Source organism: Anabrus simplex, chromosome 2, assembly GCF_040414725.1.
Source record: "Anabrus simplex isolate iqAnaSimp1 chromosome 2, ASM4041472v1, whole genome shotgun sequence".
In the NCBI taxonomy this organism is placed as follows: domain Eukaryota; kingdom Metazoa; phylum Arthropoda; class Insecta; order Orthoptera; family Tettigoniidae; genus Anabrus; species Anabrus simplex.
The window spans coordinates 943,184,964-943,205,658 of NC_090266.1; the positions used below are offsets into that span (position 1 = coordinate 943,184,964).

The 20,695-nt window shown below is 39.2% G+C and overlaps 1 protein-coding gene across 1 annotated transcript in view; it reads right to left on the reverse strand.

Moving 5' to 3' along the window:
* The window catches only part of LOC136863747 (MAM domain-containing glycosylphosphatidylinositol anchor protein 1), a 141,681-nt gene that overhangs the window by 111,385 nt on the left and 9,601 nt on the right, over positions 1-20,695 (reverse strand). Inside the window, exon 3 of the mRNA XM_068226064.1 lies at positions 294-629. Within this exon, the coding sequence (XP_068082165.1) occupies positions 294-629 (336 nt within the window). The remainder of the gene's footprint in view (positions 1-293; positions 630-20,695) is intronic.

Consider the following 20,695-nt stretch of genomic DNA (forward strand, 5'->3'; position numbering starts at 1 on the left):
ATTCTTGATGAACGAATGTACATAAAATCAAAACAATTAGAAATACGGCATTGAAAGATGCTGAAGCATAGCGAAGCAAATTAGTCTCCCATAGTGAAGAGAGCGATAGAAAGTCCTTGAAACATAATTAAATAACGCCTTAGTGAAGTGAACTGTGTAGGATCAGCTGAGTACACCAGTGTATTTATGCCGTTAGAATATCTTCGAACCTACTATTATTCTTAAAATTTCAACTCCACTGCCAACTACAGTATTTAAGGCATGCATTCATTCGTAATTTAAATTCAACTTACACTGAACATCAAGGAGAAGAGTAACGTTGATCGGTTCTGTCAGAGTCACGTGGTAGACAAGGCACATGACAGAAGCGTTTTGATCCGCGCGCTCCACTGCGTCAAGTCTAATATCGCTGCGAATATACTGGGGCACATCTTCGACTAGAGTGACATTCAGTTCCGGCTGGGGTAGCCGGTTATCCAGCGTGAGTCTCCAGTTCAGTTCTGGAGTTGGTAGGCCGCCCTCGACAACACAGGTAACGGTAAGAGGAGCTCCTTCTCTGACGGGCAGTAACACTTTATTCTTATCCAGTCTTCTACCGTCCACCTCCAGGTATACTGCTCGTGGGGGATCTGGAATAGCAACAGAAATGGTATAACACCAGACAAAATTGTCAAACAACACCTCTTAGAGCTGATATATTTGTTCCTTGATTTTCTATAGGCATTTGTAAGAATGTTACTAGTCAGTCGAATCATTCCATATAACGTGGTATTGAATTTATAGCGTATCCAACGTCGCGTCGTAGGGAATTATGGTTATTATTATTATTATTATTATTACTATTATTATTATTCCTCAAGTTATTTTCCCAGTTACCTGAGGCCGGCAATTCTTATGAATTTATCCCAATTTTATGATCGGATACGCCTCCTGGCACCAACCCCTTGTGGAGAGATATATTCGTTATTGAGTGTTTCTGTAGTGATTTGCAGTGAGAAGTTTAGTACGTAAATGAAGATTTGTATTATGACGAACACAAGCACCCAGCCCCCGAGCTAAAGAAATTAACTGGACCAAGTTAAAATACCAGACCCAGCCAAGCATCGAATCTGGGGCCCACAGAACTAAGAGCTACTACGCTGATTATTCAGCCACGAGGCCGGACATTATTATTATTATTATTATTATTATTATTATTATTATTATTATTATTATTATTATTATTATTATTATTATTATTATTATTATTGTTATTATTATTATTATTATTATTATTATTATTATTATTATTATTATTATTATTATTATTATTATTATTATTGGCCTTTTTTACGGCCGGATACCTTTCCTGATGCCAGCCATATGTGGAGCGATGTACAGTATTTACTACTGCGTGTTTCTGTAGTGGTTTGTAGTGTAATATGTTGTATATAAATGGATATGAAAATTACGTCGGTCACGAACACACAGTTCCATCCTAGATGAGTTAACCAAACGCGGTTTAAATCCGCGGCCCGGCCGAGAATCGAACCCGGGTCCCTCAGAACCAAGGCCACTGCTATGAACATTCAACCAAGGAGTCAGACTATTGTATCAATATTATCATATTACAGGATGATAAATCAAAAAGTGGGTAAATAATTGACCCTAGCGTGAGATTATTGACTGATGCAACGCATAATAATACATAAATATAGAAGTCGACAAAGAGAGAAAACAATCAAAATCCGTGGATGCGGTATTATCTTAATAAATATCACCTTAAGACACTTGAAGCTTTGCGGCTTATAGTCGGAGTAAGAGGCACGATTACGCTTTTCTTTGTCGATTTTTGCAACAGACTCAATATCAAAAAATATGTAATCCACATCATTGCCCTCAGAGTACTGAAGGGATCGGTCAGGATATTGAAACATCATTACATTTATCCTCATGCTAATGCACAAAATTTGCCGCAAATCACAAATATATTTATACATATTGAACCCATGACCTATGTGTCCCAAGAAATTTGAGTCTTAAAGTTACCACATGAGGCCGCATGTCAATCGTAATGAGAAGATCGAATATATATTTATATCACAGAGGCGACACGAGGCAGGAAGATGGCTGCTTTCTTTCCCACGCTATGAGATGTGACGTCATCCGTACGTGTTGAAGGTGGATGGACACAGAAGAAAGTTTTGGTTAAGTATATTAAATAAAGGAATTAGCAATGAACGTAGTATAATGAGTGTCATGTAATTATCTGTAAGACAATTGGTCTTTAGTAAGACTGATTAGAGATTGCTAAGCCATTTCCATGAATATTTCATGAAGGACGCGCGTGTCTATTTTACCCACGCTGAGTAGTCAGAATATAGTCCTATTTAATGAGGTCAATTAATCAGTTAATTTGGTATGTGATGATTTTAAATGATCATGATCAATGTCACCAGCAGGTTAGCAAACATTTGGTTACATCAAAACCTGTTTTAAATACATTTCCACAAAGTCGCGAAAAGTATGGAAATTTTCTTGGCGACAAGAAAAAATGCCTGAGAGGGGGGACAGAATCTAAATAAGAGGGGACGCCATCTTGAAATCACCCTGCATTGTATCATTGAAGCTCGCGAGAGAGGGTTATACTGTAGAATCAATCGATCGTCGAGAAATAGACTAAGTCCAGCAAATATAGATTTTGGCCGAGGTGGCCGGGGTCTTGTCTCCAAGTGGAGGTAGTTGTTCATCACAGAATTAATCTGATGTAAAGACGGTCAAGGTACCGAAGTAGTATTGGTGAAATTATAATATATTGTGTTGTAAAGAAAAGTACTTCGTGTGCGGGCAACAAATCAGATCATTCGAGTGCGATCAGCGAAAACACCGAATGAAGGGCATTTCTTTTTTATGCTTTACTTTTCAGGAAAGAAACATGAATAAAACCAAATGTGAGGTCAGAAGTATTAAAATGACTAAATAAATACCAGAGGGTTGCTGGTGAGCCAAAATGGAAGCTGACGTGCAGTTAAGGTAATTGTAAAGCCATCTCACTGCCTTTTATATCTTGTTTTATGATATCAAACTTATATGTATTTGTAATGGGTATTCATGACGCAGTTTAGTCACCTATTTGTTTCGTGAATGTCAGAAATATGACGAAAGGTCATCTGTTTTCTTTTTCGGCTTGGATAAATTTTATAAATTATTACGAGTGCCGTGTAATGTGTTGTAAATAGTCAGTAATGAGGGTTACGAAGTGATATCATGTCCAAAGTAGATCGTCACTTCGGTGAAGTTATTGCCTATATTTTGTGGTGTCAAATTAAGATATTTTTACCTGACGTAAAATTTTTCTGTTTGAATTATGATGGAGATGGTACAAGATATCCGTGGTTACCCATTTTCAATCGGGTGTAAGCGCGCTGTCGTGTTGAGTAATGAAGATCGGTGAATATCTGTCACGAAGGGTAATGCTATTTTATGTCCGTTTAAACTGTGTCTGATTGTCAACAAGTAACAGTATAGTTTGTCAGTCATTTTTGTGAAAATCCAGTTTTAAAAAATACGAGATCATGTTATGCGAAGTTGCTCATTATTAAAGTATTTGTGCGTAATTATGCGTCGTGGATTCGAAGGATTATTATTCCATTCTTTTGTCAGTGAGATTTGTCGAGTTTGAGACAAGAGGTTAGATTTGTCGTATGAATTGAGGTAGGATTTGTGAATCAGGTGATTGGAAGCCTGTAATGATGCAGGGATTTCTGCGTGACCCCGAGAAAGATATTTGTATAATGTTTGAGATGGAAAAGTGTGATAGAATCAATGTAAGTGTTAATTTGCGACGTGTATAATTATTGAATGACATCTTAAAAGTAAATCTATGTGCATATCTGTTTGGGTCAAGAATTTCGTATTTATAATTTTATTTGCAAAGTCGAAGATTTCATTCTTGTGAGACCAGTTAAACGTGAATATAGGACAGGTGTTTTATTTCAAAGCACTGACAAGGAGAGTCGCTTGTTTCCGATGCCGCCAGCTGCTCGAGTTCGCCGCTCGGAGATAGTGGTATTTGTGCTGCATGTTACGTGTTGAAAATGAGATTGTATTCTTTAGAACGGAGATCGTAAAATGTGCGAGAACTAGTTGAAATTCTCATCCGGGAGTAACGTGTAGGTTATTAGATAATAGTAATTTGTTTAACCGAGATCTGAATGTATATTTGAAACCAAGAAGTTAGACTATAGTGACCGAAGTTAGCCAATTTCAGGGTGTCCAAAACAGAGTGATGGTAGGAGTGAATGATTTATTTTTGAGGGGTGCACGAAGCTTTATGAAAATGTCATGATGGGATATGACATAGTAATTGGCTTACATTTTACGGCGAGTTACTTATGCAGATTTTTGTTTTGTACTTAATTATTAGGGTTATCAACTATTAATAATTGCCAGTGTTAGAGTAAACTTACAGTGTGATGTCATGAAACAAGATATAATACTGGAAATAAATGATGTAAATTTTCTTCCAGCTGCACGATAACAGACGACGATGAACATCCTTCAGGAATTATGAAAGAATTAAAATTAATTACGTCAGAATTTGAGTAGGGACTTGTTAAAAAAACCATTCGTCCGCGAGCATAGAATTTGTTGTTAATTAAGATTCATAAAATAATTTAAATTTATTAAATTATTAAACTCAGTGGAAACCGTATTTGCGAAATAACTTAGAACCAAGTGAATAACTTGAAGTTGCATTCTGGAAATCTTAGTTTATTTTTCTGGGAAAGTTCAAATATTAACGTAACGCTTAAGGGGACATGTCCGAAGGTAATGGACTTTCCTGCCACAAAGTATTGTGAGCGTTGTTGTTATTGTTGTGGTATTATTTGACATTGATTGATTGAGCATTAAATGTGCTGGTATTATTAAAGTGGAAACTTTGGTCATCACCCGATGTAACTTAATTGTGATTAGCCTTCAGCTTAGAAAATTGGACAGTCATGAGGTCATCAACCTCAGTGACTTAGATTAAGGCCATATGCCACTATAGCATAATTTTCCTTGTGGTCATCATCCACAATGTCTTTAAAGTAAATTAGAAGTGTAGATGTCGGTCCATGACATAGTCGCAGGTCACATCGATTCATTTAAGGGTCCATGCCATACAACCACTGTGTGGCACACACCGATTGGACTGCCTTAATTATACCCAGGTCCAGAGTTCGTGTTACGAGGGCTGGACCATCACGAATCATTATGATGGTACATGCAGTCTCACATGGAAGCCGAATTTGAGGATTTCCAGACTTGCTTTTCTTCATTCATAATTTGTGACAATGGTTTCTAGTAAGGATGCCCATCAGGCAGTTAAGTCAAAGGTTAAAACCAGTATTCTGCTCCTCTGCATTGCAATTATTGTGGTGTTGATTGGACAATATGAATAATAATAATTTCGTGTGGCTATTTCTAGCCGAGTGCAGCCCTTGTAAGGCAGACCCTCCGATGAGGGTGGGCGGCATCTGGCATGTATAGGTAACTGCGTGTTACTGTGGTGGAGGATAGTGCTATGCGTGGTGTGTGAGTTGCAGGGATGTTGGGGAGAGCACAAACACCCAGCCCCCGGGTCATTAGAATTAACGAATGGAGGTTAAAATCCCCGACCCGGCCGGGAATCGAACCCGGGACCCTCTGAACCGAAGGCCAGTGCACTGACCATTCGGCCAACGAGTCGGACGACAATATGAGTTCAAACTATATATTGATTTCTAAAATTTTCCTCGTTATTTCTTTAATAAACAAAAAATATTTCTTGAATAGACCTTTCATTCGAGTAGCTAGATTCTATAATATGAAACCCCACCTTACGTTAGCAAGCGGCGAAGAGCCCGTAACGACCCAAGATACAGATCTCATGCTAATTGCTGATACGTAAGGAAGGTAGGTATCCTTTATCGACCACCAAAACCAAACCAAACCCAAACCACATGGCATTACAGCCCTTGAAGGGCCTTGGCCTACCCAGCGACCGCTGCTCAGCACGAAGGCCTGCAGATTACGTGGTGTCGTGTAGTCAGCGCGACGAAGACTCTCGGCCGTTATTCTTCGCTTTCTAGACCGGGGCCGCCATCTCACCGTCAGATAGCCCCTCAATTCTAATCACGTAGGCTGAGTGGACCTCGAACCGGCCCTCAGGTCCAGGTAAAAATCCCTGACCTGGCCGGGAATCGAACCCGGGGCCTCCGGGTAAGAGGCAGGCACGCTACCCCTATACCACGGGGCTGGCTATGGACCACCAAGGGTTCAATAAATATTAAATGCAACTGGCTTTACATCGCAACGACACGGACAAGTCCTACGGCGACGATGGGACAGGAAAAGACTAGGAGTGGGAAGGAATCGGCCGTGGCCTTAATTAAGGTACAGCCCCAGTATTTGCCTGGTCTGAAATTATTAAACCATGGAAAACCATACTCAGGACTGACGACAGTGGGGTTCGAATCCACTATCTCCTGAATACAAGCTTACAACTGTGCGCCTATAACCGCACGGCCAACTCGCTCGGTCATATATATTCAACTAGTACGTGATTCTATCTTTGACAGCCGAGAGATGGCGTGGAATGACATTAGTAGACGAATAAGTTTGAATGGCGTTTATAAAAGTAGGAAAGATCACAATATGAAGATAAAGTTGGAATTCAAGAGGACAAACTGGGGCAAATATTCATTTATAGGAAGGGGAGTTAGGGATTGGAATAACTTACCAAGGGAGACGTTCAATAAATTTCCAAATTTCTTTGAAATCATTTAGGAAAAGGCTAGGAAAGCTACAGATAGGGAATCTGCCACCTGGGCGACTGCCCTAAATGCAGATCAGTATTGATTGATTGACTGATTGAAATTACTCTGTGAAAAGCAATTCAAAATTTGAAACGAACATGTTGATGTATACAGTTGTACAGTTGTACACTGTAGAGGATGATGTTCATCTCGCTACTTGCATCAAAGTGATAATCTCACCTCAATGAATGAGATACATTTTGTTGAGAAAGAAACAAGCATGCAGAATTCCACCCTGCTCGAATCATATCTCTACCATGGAAATGCTTACGAACTGATATCCACGATCAAAATTTGTTAGAGGTCACTTCACAAATTCAGTGGCAATACTTCTATCTCGTGGTTCTAGATAGAGGTAATATTCCTTTGTATTCGTCAAAATGGTGAAAATTCATTCGCATTACTGATGACGTATTGTTCACTAAACAGTTCAACTAAGGTGGTCATTATTGTTTAGTTTTTGTAACGTATACCTGGTGCGAATTTCAGCCTTCTAACCATTTTAGTTTTCTTAGTATCACTTAGGAGGGAGACACAGCTGAGAGCACGCCTGACTTAATGCCTCCTTCTAGATAGCTCAGCATAGATATACCGGGTGAGTGAGCCGCGCCTGACGTTTTATGCTGTTAGGCATCCCACTGAACGTCACTGGTGTCGTTACGGTTTATTCTCCTTTGTCGTATACTAAGCAACAATCGCCTTAATCACTCACTGCACTATTACCTTTGCAAAAACGTGTACCACCGGGCGAGTTGGCCGTGCGGTTAGGAGCGCGCAGCTGTGAGCTTGTATCTGGGAGATAGTAGGTTTGAATCCCATTGTCGGCAGCCCTGAAGATGATTTTCCGTTGTTTCCCATTTTCACACCAGGCAAATGCTGGGGCTGTACCTTAATTAAGGCCACGGCCGCTTCATTCCCATTCCTAGGCCTTTTCTATCCCATCGTCGCCAAAAGACCTATATGTGTCGGTGCGACGTAAAGCAAAATAGCAAAAACATGTACCGTATGCGACAGGCATTTACACAATGCATCAAACTGCCATACGGTTATGTAAAAAGTACGTGGCAATTATGAGCTTTCAACAGGGTATGAAATGAACGCTAAAAGCGATGGCATACTGATAGAAAACGTGTGTGCATTTGTGAAGCGGAAGTACTAGATTATCTAGTATGCTTTCGGGAAACCAACTTGCTGGAGTTGCCGTGGTGTCATAGGGTAAGTGTGGTGCTGTTAATACAGCTGCCATTGGTAGGTGGGTTCGAATCCCCCTTGAGCCTGTAAATTTGATACGCAGTTTGTACTTCGAGAATCAACCACAGAGCCAATGTATCCGAATGCCCTCACGTCGTGTGTTATTTAATTAATTAATTGTCCGCCTCTGTGGGGTAGTGGTTAGTGTTATAGCTGCCACCCCCCAAGGCTCGGGTTCGATTCCCGGCTCTGCCACGAAATTTGAAAAGTGGTACGAAGGATGGAACGGGGTCCATTCAGCCTCGGGAGGTCAAATGAGTAGAGGTGTGTTCGATTCCCGCCTCAGCCATTCTGGAAGTGGTTTTCCGTGGTTTCCCATTTCTCCTCCAGTCAAATGCCGGGATGGTACCTAACTTAAGGCTACGGACGCTTCCTTCCCTCTTCCTTGTCTATCCCTTCCAATCTTCCCATCCCCCCACAAGGCCCCTGTTCAGCATAGCAGGTGAGGCCGCCTGGGCGAGGTACTGGTCATTCTCCCCTTGATTTGGTAGAGGTGGGATCCCTCACTGATTCCAAGGGAAAAGCCAACCCTGGAGGATAAACAGATTAAGAAGAAGAATTGATTTATTTATTTACTTAGTTAATCATTTTGGCACTGTTCTAGGTCATTAGGGCTGCTTATGTGGATGTTTTATAAGCAGGGCAGGACGAGGAGGAAATGGTTGGGGGTTTGAATCCACTTGACTGAGCAACAGACTGTTAGCGCAGTAAGTATTCGGATCGATAACCTTCTGCAGTGATGCATGTTTCAGCACGCCGTTAAATTGCCAATCGGGCTCTTTGTAGCATTGTAGGTGTTACGGATTCACAGGCTTCCGTAATAAGGTTTTGAAGGCTTTCAGGATTTTACGGCTGCTGAACGTACACTATATCCTTCAAATAGCCCCGTAGGAAGAAGTCCAGTGACGTCTAATTGGGCGATCTACCTGGCCAGGTGACAGGTCCTCCCCATCCTATCCACTGACCGGGATGTGTAACATTCAGGTAGTTGCGAACATCTGCTGACATGTGAGGGGGAGCTCCGTCGTGTTGATACCACATGGTTACACGATCACCCAGGGGCATATCCCCTATCAGAAATGGTAGTTGGTCTTGAAGAAACTGTAGGTACCGGGCTCCTGTCAAATTATCCTCAAAGAAATTTGGTCAAATTAGGTGATCACCCAGTATATCACACACACCCCATCGTGCCTGAAACGCTGCCTGCCTTACCCAGTGGAGATTTTCAACACTCCAGTAGTGCATATTATGACGATTCACGGAGCCATTATTATGAAATCGTGCCTCGTACGAAAATAAAATGTGAGATACAATCGCTGGATTATTTGCCACATGCGTCAATATCCACGCACAGGAATTAACACGAGTTTCAAAATCTCGTCCGTGGAGTTCATGATGTAGTTGTAGGTGATACGGACGAAAAAACAGGAATTCAATATCCCCACAACAGACGAATGGCTGATGTTGGTTTGTTGTGCTACTGCCCGGGTACTCGTGTAAGGATTCTCCCAAAAATTGTCCAAAACCATCTCAGCAGATTCATCGGACGTAACTGGTGCCTCTCTAACAGGACCTGTTCGGGAAAGTAACGAAGTTATACGCAAACGTCGCTCCACCCTCCTAAACGTATTTGCGTTTGGTTGTTACCTGTATGGAAATCTTCCCTGGTACAGGCGCTGTGCTTCCTGTATGTTCTGTATTGCTTCACCGTGGACGAGGAGCATGTCAACCTACTTATCTGCCGAATACATAGAGAAGAAATGACCAGGACCGTTAGGCTCCTTTCACGCTACACGGTTTCGACCGTACGGCAAAAAAACCGCACGGCTCTTTGCCGTGGAGATGTTGCTTTCACATTACAACGATCTTTTTGCCGTACGGTTTTTTGCCGCGGGAAGCTCAGTGCATGTCTTGATGCTAGTCATACAAGAGGGTCATTTTAATAATAGGATAATTTCTTAATATTAGTAGTTGGTGGCTGAACATTAAACTGCAAAATTGTATCATAAGTATATATTTGTGAATCTGTATTATGTAATAATATACACTATATATAATGTACTGAAAATACACTTAAATTACCAAACAAATTTTTTTCTTTGTCTTAAATTAGATAAAAATCTGGTTTCATTTCTAAGTAAATTCACGCCAGGCATTTCTTGTCGCATTCCGATCTTTATAAATGCAGTAGCGGCGACTAGGGGGACGAGGGGGTGCGGTCGCCCCCGCCCCAATTTGTGGAGAAAACATTATATTATTATTCCCTTTTAGGTGGCTGAAACTAGGACTTATTTTAATCATTTAAAAAAGCAACTGGTACAAGCCCTGTTGTCTTATCAGATAAATCTTTCTTTTATTTTATTTTATTATCAATAAAATTATTAGCGGGAATACACACAAAGTGTAGTTTATCGCGGCTGACCTGTTTGTATAGCGTCATACCAAGTAGTGGAGACTTTTCATGTCCTGTGAAGGAGGAATCCTATACCTTCACTTAGTTTGTTAATTTGTTCTGTACCGGGCGAGTAAGCCGTGCGGTTAGAGGCGCGCAGCTGTGAGCTTGCATCCGGGAGATAGTGGGTTCGAGCCCCACTGTCGGCAGCCCTGAAGATGGTTTTCCGTGGTTTCCCACTTTCACAGGAGGCAAATATTGGGGCTGCACCTTAATTAAGGCCACGGCAGCTTACTTCCTACTCCTAGACCCTTCCCATCCCATCGTCGTCATAAGACCTATCTGTGTCGGTGCGACGTAAAACAAATAGCAAATAGCAGAGTTCGAAATGTGCTATGGTCTAAGAATTTACAGTCTTGGTATTAGGGTTTGAATAGTATAGAATCAGCCTTATGTATATTCTGAGGACGGAGAAAAGAGGAAAATGTCACTCCTCCGATCATCCTAGAACTGATTTTTCCATGGTTCGCTTGTGCCGATATAAATCCCTTTCCATCCTAATACCGAGCGAGTTGACCGTGTGGTTAGGGTCCCACAGGTGTGAGCTTGCTTTCGGGTGATAGTGGGTTCGAACTCCACTGTCGGCAGCCCTGAAGATGGTTTCCCGTGTTTCCCATTTTCACACCAGTCAAATGGTGGGGCTGTACCTTAATTAATACCACGGCCGCTTCCTTGATACTCCTAGCCCTTTCCTATCCCATCGTCGCCGTAAGACCTATCTATGTCGGTGCAAAGAAAATTGTAGAAAAATTTCATCCTAACCTCAACGTATTAAAAAATTTGGCTAGAGATGTCAATTTGTACCCTGTGGATAGAGATTTATAGTTTACCTTACTAGTTTTAGCCCTAATGTGGACTGTAAGATTATTATGGAAGTACTCAATGAAAACCTACAACCTGTTTTCCAGTCAGTACCGGGTCAGGGATGGAACGAATGAAGCCCCAATCTAGCGGCGAGGATAGGAATTGTGCCGGCTGCCGAAGCCTCTCGCACTCCTCTGGGGCAATGATTAATGACTGACAGGTAAAATGAAATTATATTCGAGAGTGTTGCTGGAAGGAAAGATGACAGGGAAAACTGGAGTACCCGAAGAAAAATCTGTCCCACCTCCGCTTTGCCCAGCACAAATCTCACATGGAGTGACCGGGATTTCAACCACGGTATCCAGCGGTGAGAGGCCGCCTGAGCCACGGAAGCTTATGATTATGGAAGTACTGTGATTCGATATTATAAGTACGCTGGTATGAAGGCGAACTACTGTTACACAACTTCACAGTAAAAAAGCAAGAAGATTTAAAATGGTATTTGATGAATTTATGATGGAGGTAACAAGGAAGACAGAGCGAATTGGCCGTGCGGTTAGCGGTGCGTGCCTGTGAGCTTGCATTCGGAAGATAGTGGTTCGAACCCCTCTGTCAGCAGCTCTGAACATGGTTTTCGGTGGTTTCCCATTTTTACACCAGGCAAATTAATTAAGGCCATGGCCACTTCGTTAACACTCCTAGCCCTTTCCTGTCCCATCGTCGCCATAAGACAGTGTGACGCAAAGCCAGTTGTAAAAAATCAATGAAGTGAGAGTGGTAATATGTTTATTTAAGAACAGTCAATTGCCTTTAATAATTCAGTCGAAAATTATCGTTCCTTTATCCGTCCGTGAGTGAAAGAACATGGATATTACATTTAGCTTTCGTACCTTCCCCTACGTACATGTCATATTATTTTTGGTACACCGTAAGTTGTGATGGGGGTGGAGATATGCTGTACGAGGGGGTGCGAATATTCCCTCACTGCAAGCGGCTGAGCCTCTGTGAGTAGCGAAGGCTAGTCTGTAAATTATCAAGTATTAATTAGATTCTAGTATCAGTGACATTTATTTTGTATGAAGAGTTTGGTATTTTATTTCAACTTTCAAGTAGAGCAGTGAAGGTCGCGAAATTACACTGATATCACACAACTAGGTAGGGGAACTGGATTAAAGCTTTCAAAATTGATCGAGTCGGTAACGTAGTACGGGTCATGTAGCTGTAAGTTTGTTTTATGGAGATGGCGAGTTCGAACACCACCGTCACGTTGGCAGTGTAACGGTTCAAATCCCGTTACAAGATGATATCTGTATTTTTATTATTGTATGATTTTATCTGTATTTTATTATTATTATTATTATTATTATTATTATTATTATTATTATTATTATTATTATTATTATTATTATTATTATTATTTCAGTATTATTATTATTTTATCTGTGATATTGTTACTATTATTGTAATTATCCGTTTTATTCAATTCGATTTTGCAATTGCCTGTTGCTTGCAAGATTGTACTTAGATGTATACATATATACGTATGTGTAGGATAACACTCAATACCTGTACAGTGAGAATTGTTGTATATATCAGAGATTGGATGTGACGTTGGGACATTGTGCAAGATTAGTGGCGATTCTGCCAAGTCATCCCCACTTTATGGCTACGGCATTGTATTTATTTAGATATGCGCTCAGCGAGTCAGCCGCCCCAGGGCTATTTCACCACTGGATGTAATATCCGTCGCGTAGGTGGGAGTATGTCATTGTTATTTCTGGAGATTACGTAGCTGTGTCAACCAACGTCTATAAAAGGTGGGTGCATATTGTAGCGTGAGTCATTAGTTATACGGATGCAGTACAGTGAAGAAGTCTACTAGATCAAGAGGCCTTAGTTGGTCAGTGAACGAGTGTGAACGAGAGATGGAGCAGACTCAGTGAGCCATTAATTATTGGTCATTGAGAGAGTGAGACCAAAAGGTTGGTCGCTCACTCAGTTGAAGACACGGACGCAAGGGCTTACCATGAAGTCAGAGAGGGCAACCCTGGACCTGCCAAGAGGTAATACCATATTGACTTACAAAGAAGTCAGATGATATGGAGAAGAAGCAGTCACAAGGATGTATCACCAAGTTAGGCGTGACACATCTACAGTAAACACCAGATCAATGGATTACGTCGTAATTACACTTAAAGTGTTGAAGGTACAGTCAAGTGAATCAGTGAGGGAAATATTTCGTATAAATTGTTAAATGTCCGGTCAAGAAGAATTCAAATTCATGCCTAGTTTCTTTCAGTTGCAATGTCATAATTTCATATTCTCATCTGTTTTATCGCAACAAGACTCACTATTTTTGATATATTATTTAAAGAATATATATTGTTCTATCAAACGAATTCATAGTTTTATTTCAATGAAAGTAAAATATCTTAACCTCAAAATTAATGGGGAAACCGAACGCCAATCTCCTTTTCCCAGAACTTATATGGTATGTTGTCAAAAGTAAGCTTATTACCCCACACCCTAGAGATAGTCAAGAGTCTCATTCTATTATTGCTGTACTGAGTGACAGCTGGCGCCCTTCAAATAACGTATGTGTAAGTAAGCAGGTAACAAGTAAGTGTGAGTACAAGGTTCGACGAGTGTGTATTTTATTTAATGAATGTTAATTTTCATAATTTCCATTTTAAATGCAGATATTCAGATTTTCAAGTTTAATCCAGATTGATATATGTTTGTAAATTTAGTCGACGAGTTAGGAAAGATACAAAGTGTCGACGCAACGTGGGACTCGAAGAAATTCAGAATTTGTTCTGAATGACAGCATATCATAGGTTCATTCTGGGAGGAGTATGCACAATTTAAGCCAACGGAATCATTATCGGTAAATGTCAGGAGTGTGATTTTGGAATATATATTTGTATTTTGGGGATATGTCAAGGGATTTGACGAGGGAAATTAATTTGAGATCGCGTACTATCACTAGTGAACCAAAGATGGACAAGGAAGACAATAACAAGTCATGTGACGACGAGGTCATTGCTTCTGCGGACATCCAAGGTGAAATTCAGAATAGGGAACAGGTGAATACGATGGAAGCTTCTGAGTTAATTCATGAAAGTGCAGAAATTGAGAAGCATACTGAAACTCAAAAGGAAATCGCGGGGGGAATGAACCAAGATTTTTTTAATTTGCTGATGGCCAGTATGACCGAGCTCAGTGAAAAAAGTCATAAACGGATGGAGGAAACGATTGATATTTATTGTGAAGATAGGAGTAAACAGATGAAAGAATTAATTAGTAGTAATAACGAAAATTTTACTAAACATATTAACTCTGTGAGTAGTAAGATGGAAGAATTAATTGGCAGTAATAAAGAAAATTGTAATACGATCATTAGTAATATAGATACTAAGATATTGGAGATAAATAATCAAACATCTAAATTAGAATCTAAGTTAGAAAATAAGCTAAATGAAGAGTGTGTTGAAATTGAAGGTGAAATGGAGTCGAGTCGGAGCGATCTTCATACTCAAATTGAGCATGTCAAAGGAACTTGTACAGAGAATATCAAAGAATTAAGTGATAAAAGTTCGAGTAATCGGGAAGAAATTCATGAGGTAGTCGAGAAAAGATTGGACAAGATTTGCAATGTAATTGGGGAAGATACGGGGGAACAGATTAGTAGAAATGAACAAATTGAAAGCAAACTTGTGAAGGTAACTGAACTACGGAACGAACAGGAAACGCTATCACAGCAGGTGAGTGAGAGAGAGGAAGAATTGCAGGAAGACGTGAGAATAGTGGAAGAGAATGCTGAAAGAGCAGCGGAAGAAGAAGAAGAAGAAGTTGTGAACTGCCAGGGAGTGATACGGCAGAAAGGTAGAGGTAAGACAGCTTTAGAGGTGATAGTAGCGAGTGGTTTGTTCAGTAGGGATCGTGATTTAACCAAGTTTTCTGGAAAACAGTTCAGTACTACAGAATTTGTAAAAGTAGTTGAGAAAAGATTTGCAAGTAAGTCGAGGAATAATATTAATGAATGGGAATATGTGTTGGAGATTTTGTCTAATGTTTTTATCGGTGAAAGTAAAATATGTTTTCGAGTGTACTGGGATAATATGTCTAATTTGGGAGAATTTACAGAAAATTTCATTGACAGGCTTTGGAAGGAATGTGTGGAAGGGCGCGCGCGTGAGAGAGAACTCATGATGTCTGGGGAAAGTAGTATAGTAGAGACAAGGGGGAAAATGTTAGCCGTGTATCAGAGGAGAGGGGGTGATCATGATCCGCAGAGGATTAATAGTTGTGTTGATGGTGATAGTGGTCAGAAGAGTAACGAGAGAGAATCAGAAGATGGGAGGCGTATGGATTTGAGTTGTGAGAGAGAGGATCAGAAGAGTAATCCGAGAGAATCGGAAGATGGGAGGCGTATGTATTTGAGTTATGAGAGAGAAGGTCAGAAGAGTAATCGGAGAGAATCGGAAGATGGGAGGCGTATGCATTTGAGTTATGAGAGAGAAGGTAAGAGGAGTAATCAGAGAGAATCGGAAGATGGGAGGCGTATGTATTTAAGTTATGAGAGAGAGGATCAGAGGAGTAATCAGAGAGAATCGGAAGATGGGAGGCGTACGGGTTTGAGTTATCAGAGAGACTATGATAGTCTTAATATGAATGTTATCCAGGAGTCGTTATCGAGTCAGAGTATTTCAGATTCACAGGGAATCGGGTAAGTTACCGGTAAGTGGACAGGTTGAAGGTAGAAAATGAACAGGTATTTAGTATAAGTAGTTATGTAATGAAAGTAGATTTAAGAGTATAGTGTGATTGTGACCTAAGTAATGTTAAGTGAGATATTTAAGTAATGACGTTGTCGTAGATAATGAAGTAATTAATAGTAGTAGTAAGGTAGACGTAAGAAGTGTTCTGTTAAGTGATGTAAGTACTTATAATACCGAGTATATGACGTAAGTAGTGAGATAGTAACTCCGATGATGGAAATTGTGATATGAAGAAGGTAAGTGAAGGTACTATTAGATATTATAACAGCCGTTGGGGAAGTCACAGTGAGTAAATAAGATAGCGGTACCAGTAAATTGAAGATAATTGTAAGTTTCAGCCACGCCTTGTGGTACCAAAACATGTGTATTCAGTTATTTTAGGAGCTGACTTGGTTGCAAATCATGGAAGTAGAATAGACTTTAATTTAGGTAGTGTGTGTTTGTTCTGTGAGGAAACTGGCAAAGAAGTACGTGTTAATTATGATGGTCTGAGGTAAGTGTGTTGATAACGTGTGTTCTTTGAAATATATGAGAGGTAAGTGAAGTTGTTCCAAGTGAGAGGAAATGTGTTGAAGTGTGTCAGGTGTCTATAACGACCAGTATCCGAGGGATAGTCGGTATGAGGCAGTGACGTGAGGTAATTTGGGTGAATTACAGGAGGAGTAATTGTGTTCGATGTTAGGTAAGCATCGAGATGTATTTAGTGGTAAGTGAGGAAGAACACGTATATGGACATAAATTTGTAGTAAACGACCATAGATCGTTTGTGGGAGGTAAGTACCCCATTCAACTTAAAAATGCTAGTGAAGTCTAAGAACAAATAAACATTATGCTGGATTACGGAAAAATTGAACCATCTTGTAGCCATAGAATTAATCCTTTAATTATTGTTGCCAAGTAGGATGTGATCTATTGAGAGATGTAAGTTAATAAGGGCAAAATTGATTCAGTTTGAGTGACAGAGTGCTACTCAGAGCTCCATTTTCATCATCTGCAGAGGCGGGAAATATGTTGAAGTTATTTTTTTGTGTCAGGCGTATTTCACTATTGTGAACCGTATCGGGAAGTGTGCATATTCTTTAAATTCAGGAAGGGGACATTGTCGGTATTTATAGTATTATACGTATATGTAAAGAAGTATTTCACGTGAGATTTGTTAAGATGAAAATAAGATGATTAATTTTTGTAAGAAACTGGCAAAATAAAACTAACATCTGCGATTTGCGTGTGAACCAAGTGTCGTATTGGTGTATTGGAAGAATAAGTGCTATATTGTCATGTTCTGTGTGACAAAAAAACGGAGAACAGGACATTGGACAGTTACTGCGATAACAATATGCAAGAAAAGTTCTCATATAAGTGAATTTTCACAAAATATTTTGATATGTTAAAAAAAAGGAGAAGAATGTTGTATATTGATTGAAAATTATTTGTGTGTGTTAAATTAAGGGCTATGCTCTTGTATATTGTATGAGAATGGGACAGTGGACAGTTATGTGCGATGACAATGTGCGAGAAAAATTCTCATACCTTTGATATTTTATAAAATGTATGGATGTTGAAAAAGAAAGTTATTGTTGTATACTCATTTAAAGTGTTTATCTGTGTCAGTGTTATATATATAATTTTGTTCATAAATCAATCGATTCTTTGTTCTTCGATTTATTTATGAGGGAGGCGAATTGTAACGGTTCAAATCCCGTTACAAGATGATATCTGTATTTTTATTATTGTATGATTTTATCTGTATTTTATTATTATTATTATTATTATTATTATTATTATTATTATTATTATTATTATTATTATTATTTCAGTATTATTATTATTTTATCTGTGATATTGTTACTATTATTGTAATTATCCGTTTTATTCAATTCGATTTTGCAATTGCCTGTTGCTTGCAAGATTGTACTTAGATGTATACATATATACGTATGTGTAGGATAACACTCAATACCTGTACAGTGAGAATTGTTGTATATATCAGAGATTGGATGTGACGTTGGGACATTGTGCAAGATTAGTGGCGATTCTGCCAAGTCATCCCCACTTTATGGCTACGGCATTGTATTTATTTAGATATGCGCTCAGCGAGTCAGCCGCCCCAGGGCTATTTCACCACTGGATGTAATATCTGTCGCGTAGGTGGGAGTATGTCATTGTTATTTCTGGAGATTACGTAGCTGTGTCAACCAACGTCTATAAAAGGTGGGTGCATATTGTAGCGTGAGTCATTAGTTATACGGATGCAGTACAGTGAAGAAGTCTACTAGATCAAGAGGCCTTAGTTGGTCAGTGAACGAGTGTGAACGAGAGATGGAGCAGACTCAGTGAGCCATTAATTATTGGTCATGGAGAGAGTGAGACCAAAAGGTTGGTCGCTCACTCAGTTGAAGACACGGACGCAAGGGCTTACCATGAAGTCAGAGAGGGCAACCCTGGACCTGCCAAGAGGTAATACCATATTGACTTACAAAGAAGTCAGATGATATGGAGAAGAAGCAGTCACAAGGATGTATCACCAAGTTAGGCGTGACACATCTACAGTAAACACCAGATCAATGGATTACGTCGTAATTACACTTAAAGTGTTGAAGGTACAGTCAAGTGAATCAGTGAGGGAAATATTTCGTATAAATTGTTAAATGTCCGGTCAAGAAGAATTCAAATTCATGCCTAGTTTCTTTCAGTTGCAATGTCATAATTTCATATTCTCATCTGTTTTATCGCAACAAGACTCACTATTTTTTGATATATTATTTAAAGAATATATATTGTTCTATCAAACGAATTCATAGTTTTATTTCAATGAAAGTAAAATATCTTAACCTCAAAATTAATGGGGAAACCGAACGCCAATCTCCTTTTCCCAGAACTTATATGGTATGTTGTCAAAAGTAAGCTTATTACCCCACACCCTAGAGATAGTCAAGAGTCTCATTCTATTATTGCTGTACTGAGTGACAGCTGGCGCCCTTCAAATAACGTATGTGTAAGTAAGCAGGTAACAAGTAAGTGTGAGTACAAGGTTCGACGAGTGTGTATTTTATTTAATGAATGTTAATTTTCATAATTTCCATTTTAAATGCAGATATTCAGATTTTCAAGTTTAATCCAGATTGATATATGTTTGTAAATTTAGTCGACGAGTTAGGAAAGATACAGCAGTCCTGAAGATGGTGTCCCGTAGTTACCCATTTTCACATTAGTAAATACCTTAATTAAAGTCATGACCGCTACCATCACAGATCTTACCTGCTCCCATCTCACCATCGCCGAAGACCTATTGTGTTAGAATGGCGCTAACACGCCAGCCAAGAAACTAAAATTAAAAACTTAGAAGTACCTTGTTGTGAACGTCCAATGGTGTTTCTGCTTTAATAATTTGGCTCCTCACGTAACAGAATCTATAAAACATCGTCCTTTTGTACAATACCACGAGAATGATGATAGTGAACATAATGACGATTTTACTTTAATCGTCGCTTCTCCAATGTTTGAAATAGTAAATGAACCTGAAGTACAGTAGTATCTCATTTTTCATTGAGTCTGGTCATAAGCTTATTACGGATCAATATACCGCGTCCTCTGAAACGCTAACTGCAAATGACCCTACAAGTAACACTTTCATATAGACCGCACAAGAAATGGTGTTCTAACAGCTCAGCCATTTTCATTTTATCAAAACTAGTGATCAGACTGACACAAATCGATGAAAGTAACTAATTTTAACACATATCAGAAGACGTGATGTACTGTAAATACAGTATTATTATTATTATTATTATTATTATTATTATTATTATTATTATTATTATTAAGAAATGCATTGCAATTGATAAATATCCCGGTGGCAATGGTGACTTACAGTAGTGTGATAATAAGGTAAAGTTAAAGCACAATAACCCAACAACAACAACAGAGCAACAAGCAATTCCGTGGAAAGGAAATATTACTAGAAATACTAAGTACTAGTTTAAAATTCTAAATCCAGCATCATCATATACAAATTCACATACAACTTAATTACATCCAGTGGTTAACATTACGGCTTACAATACTATAGGTTGAGCTTACTACTAGCTTAGCATTAGAAGTGATAATAAAGTAAGTTAAAACGTAAGTACCCAACAACACCATTACAACAATTAGAGTACAACAAGCAATTCCATGGAAAGAAAATTCGACAAGAAATATTATGTCTCGTGAGAGATGGATATGAGCATATTTTTAACAGGAATCATAATCAATATAGAAATTTATAGCGGAGTGTAAAATGTACATACTTTATTTTGACTGATATGAAAAAGATTTTGCTTTGAAGGGTTATTGGAATTAGAATGTCAAATTACTTACCTGCACCACTTGATCTAAATTGGTCACGACGAGTTTATATTTATTCATGGTTGGAAAATGAGAAGAGCCATCTTATATTGGTAGAGTGAATGTTTCAGGTGGTAGGAAAGGAATGCATGATGGAATGAAAGAAGGAAAAGGCAACCGACAAAGAATCACCGTACAAAACTTGTGTGATAAAAGGAAGAGTGGGAGAATGGAGACCGGAAGTCAGGTCTTGAAAGATG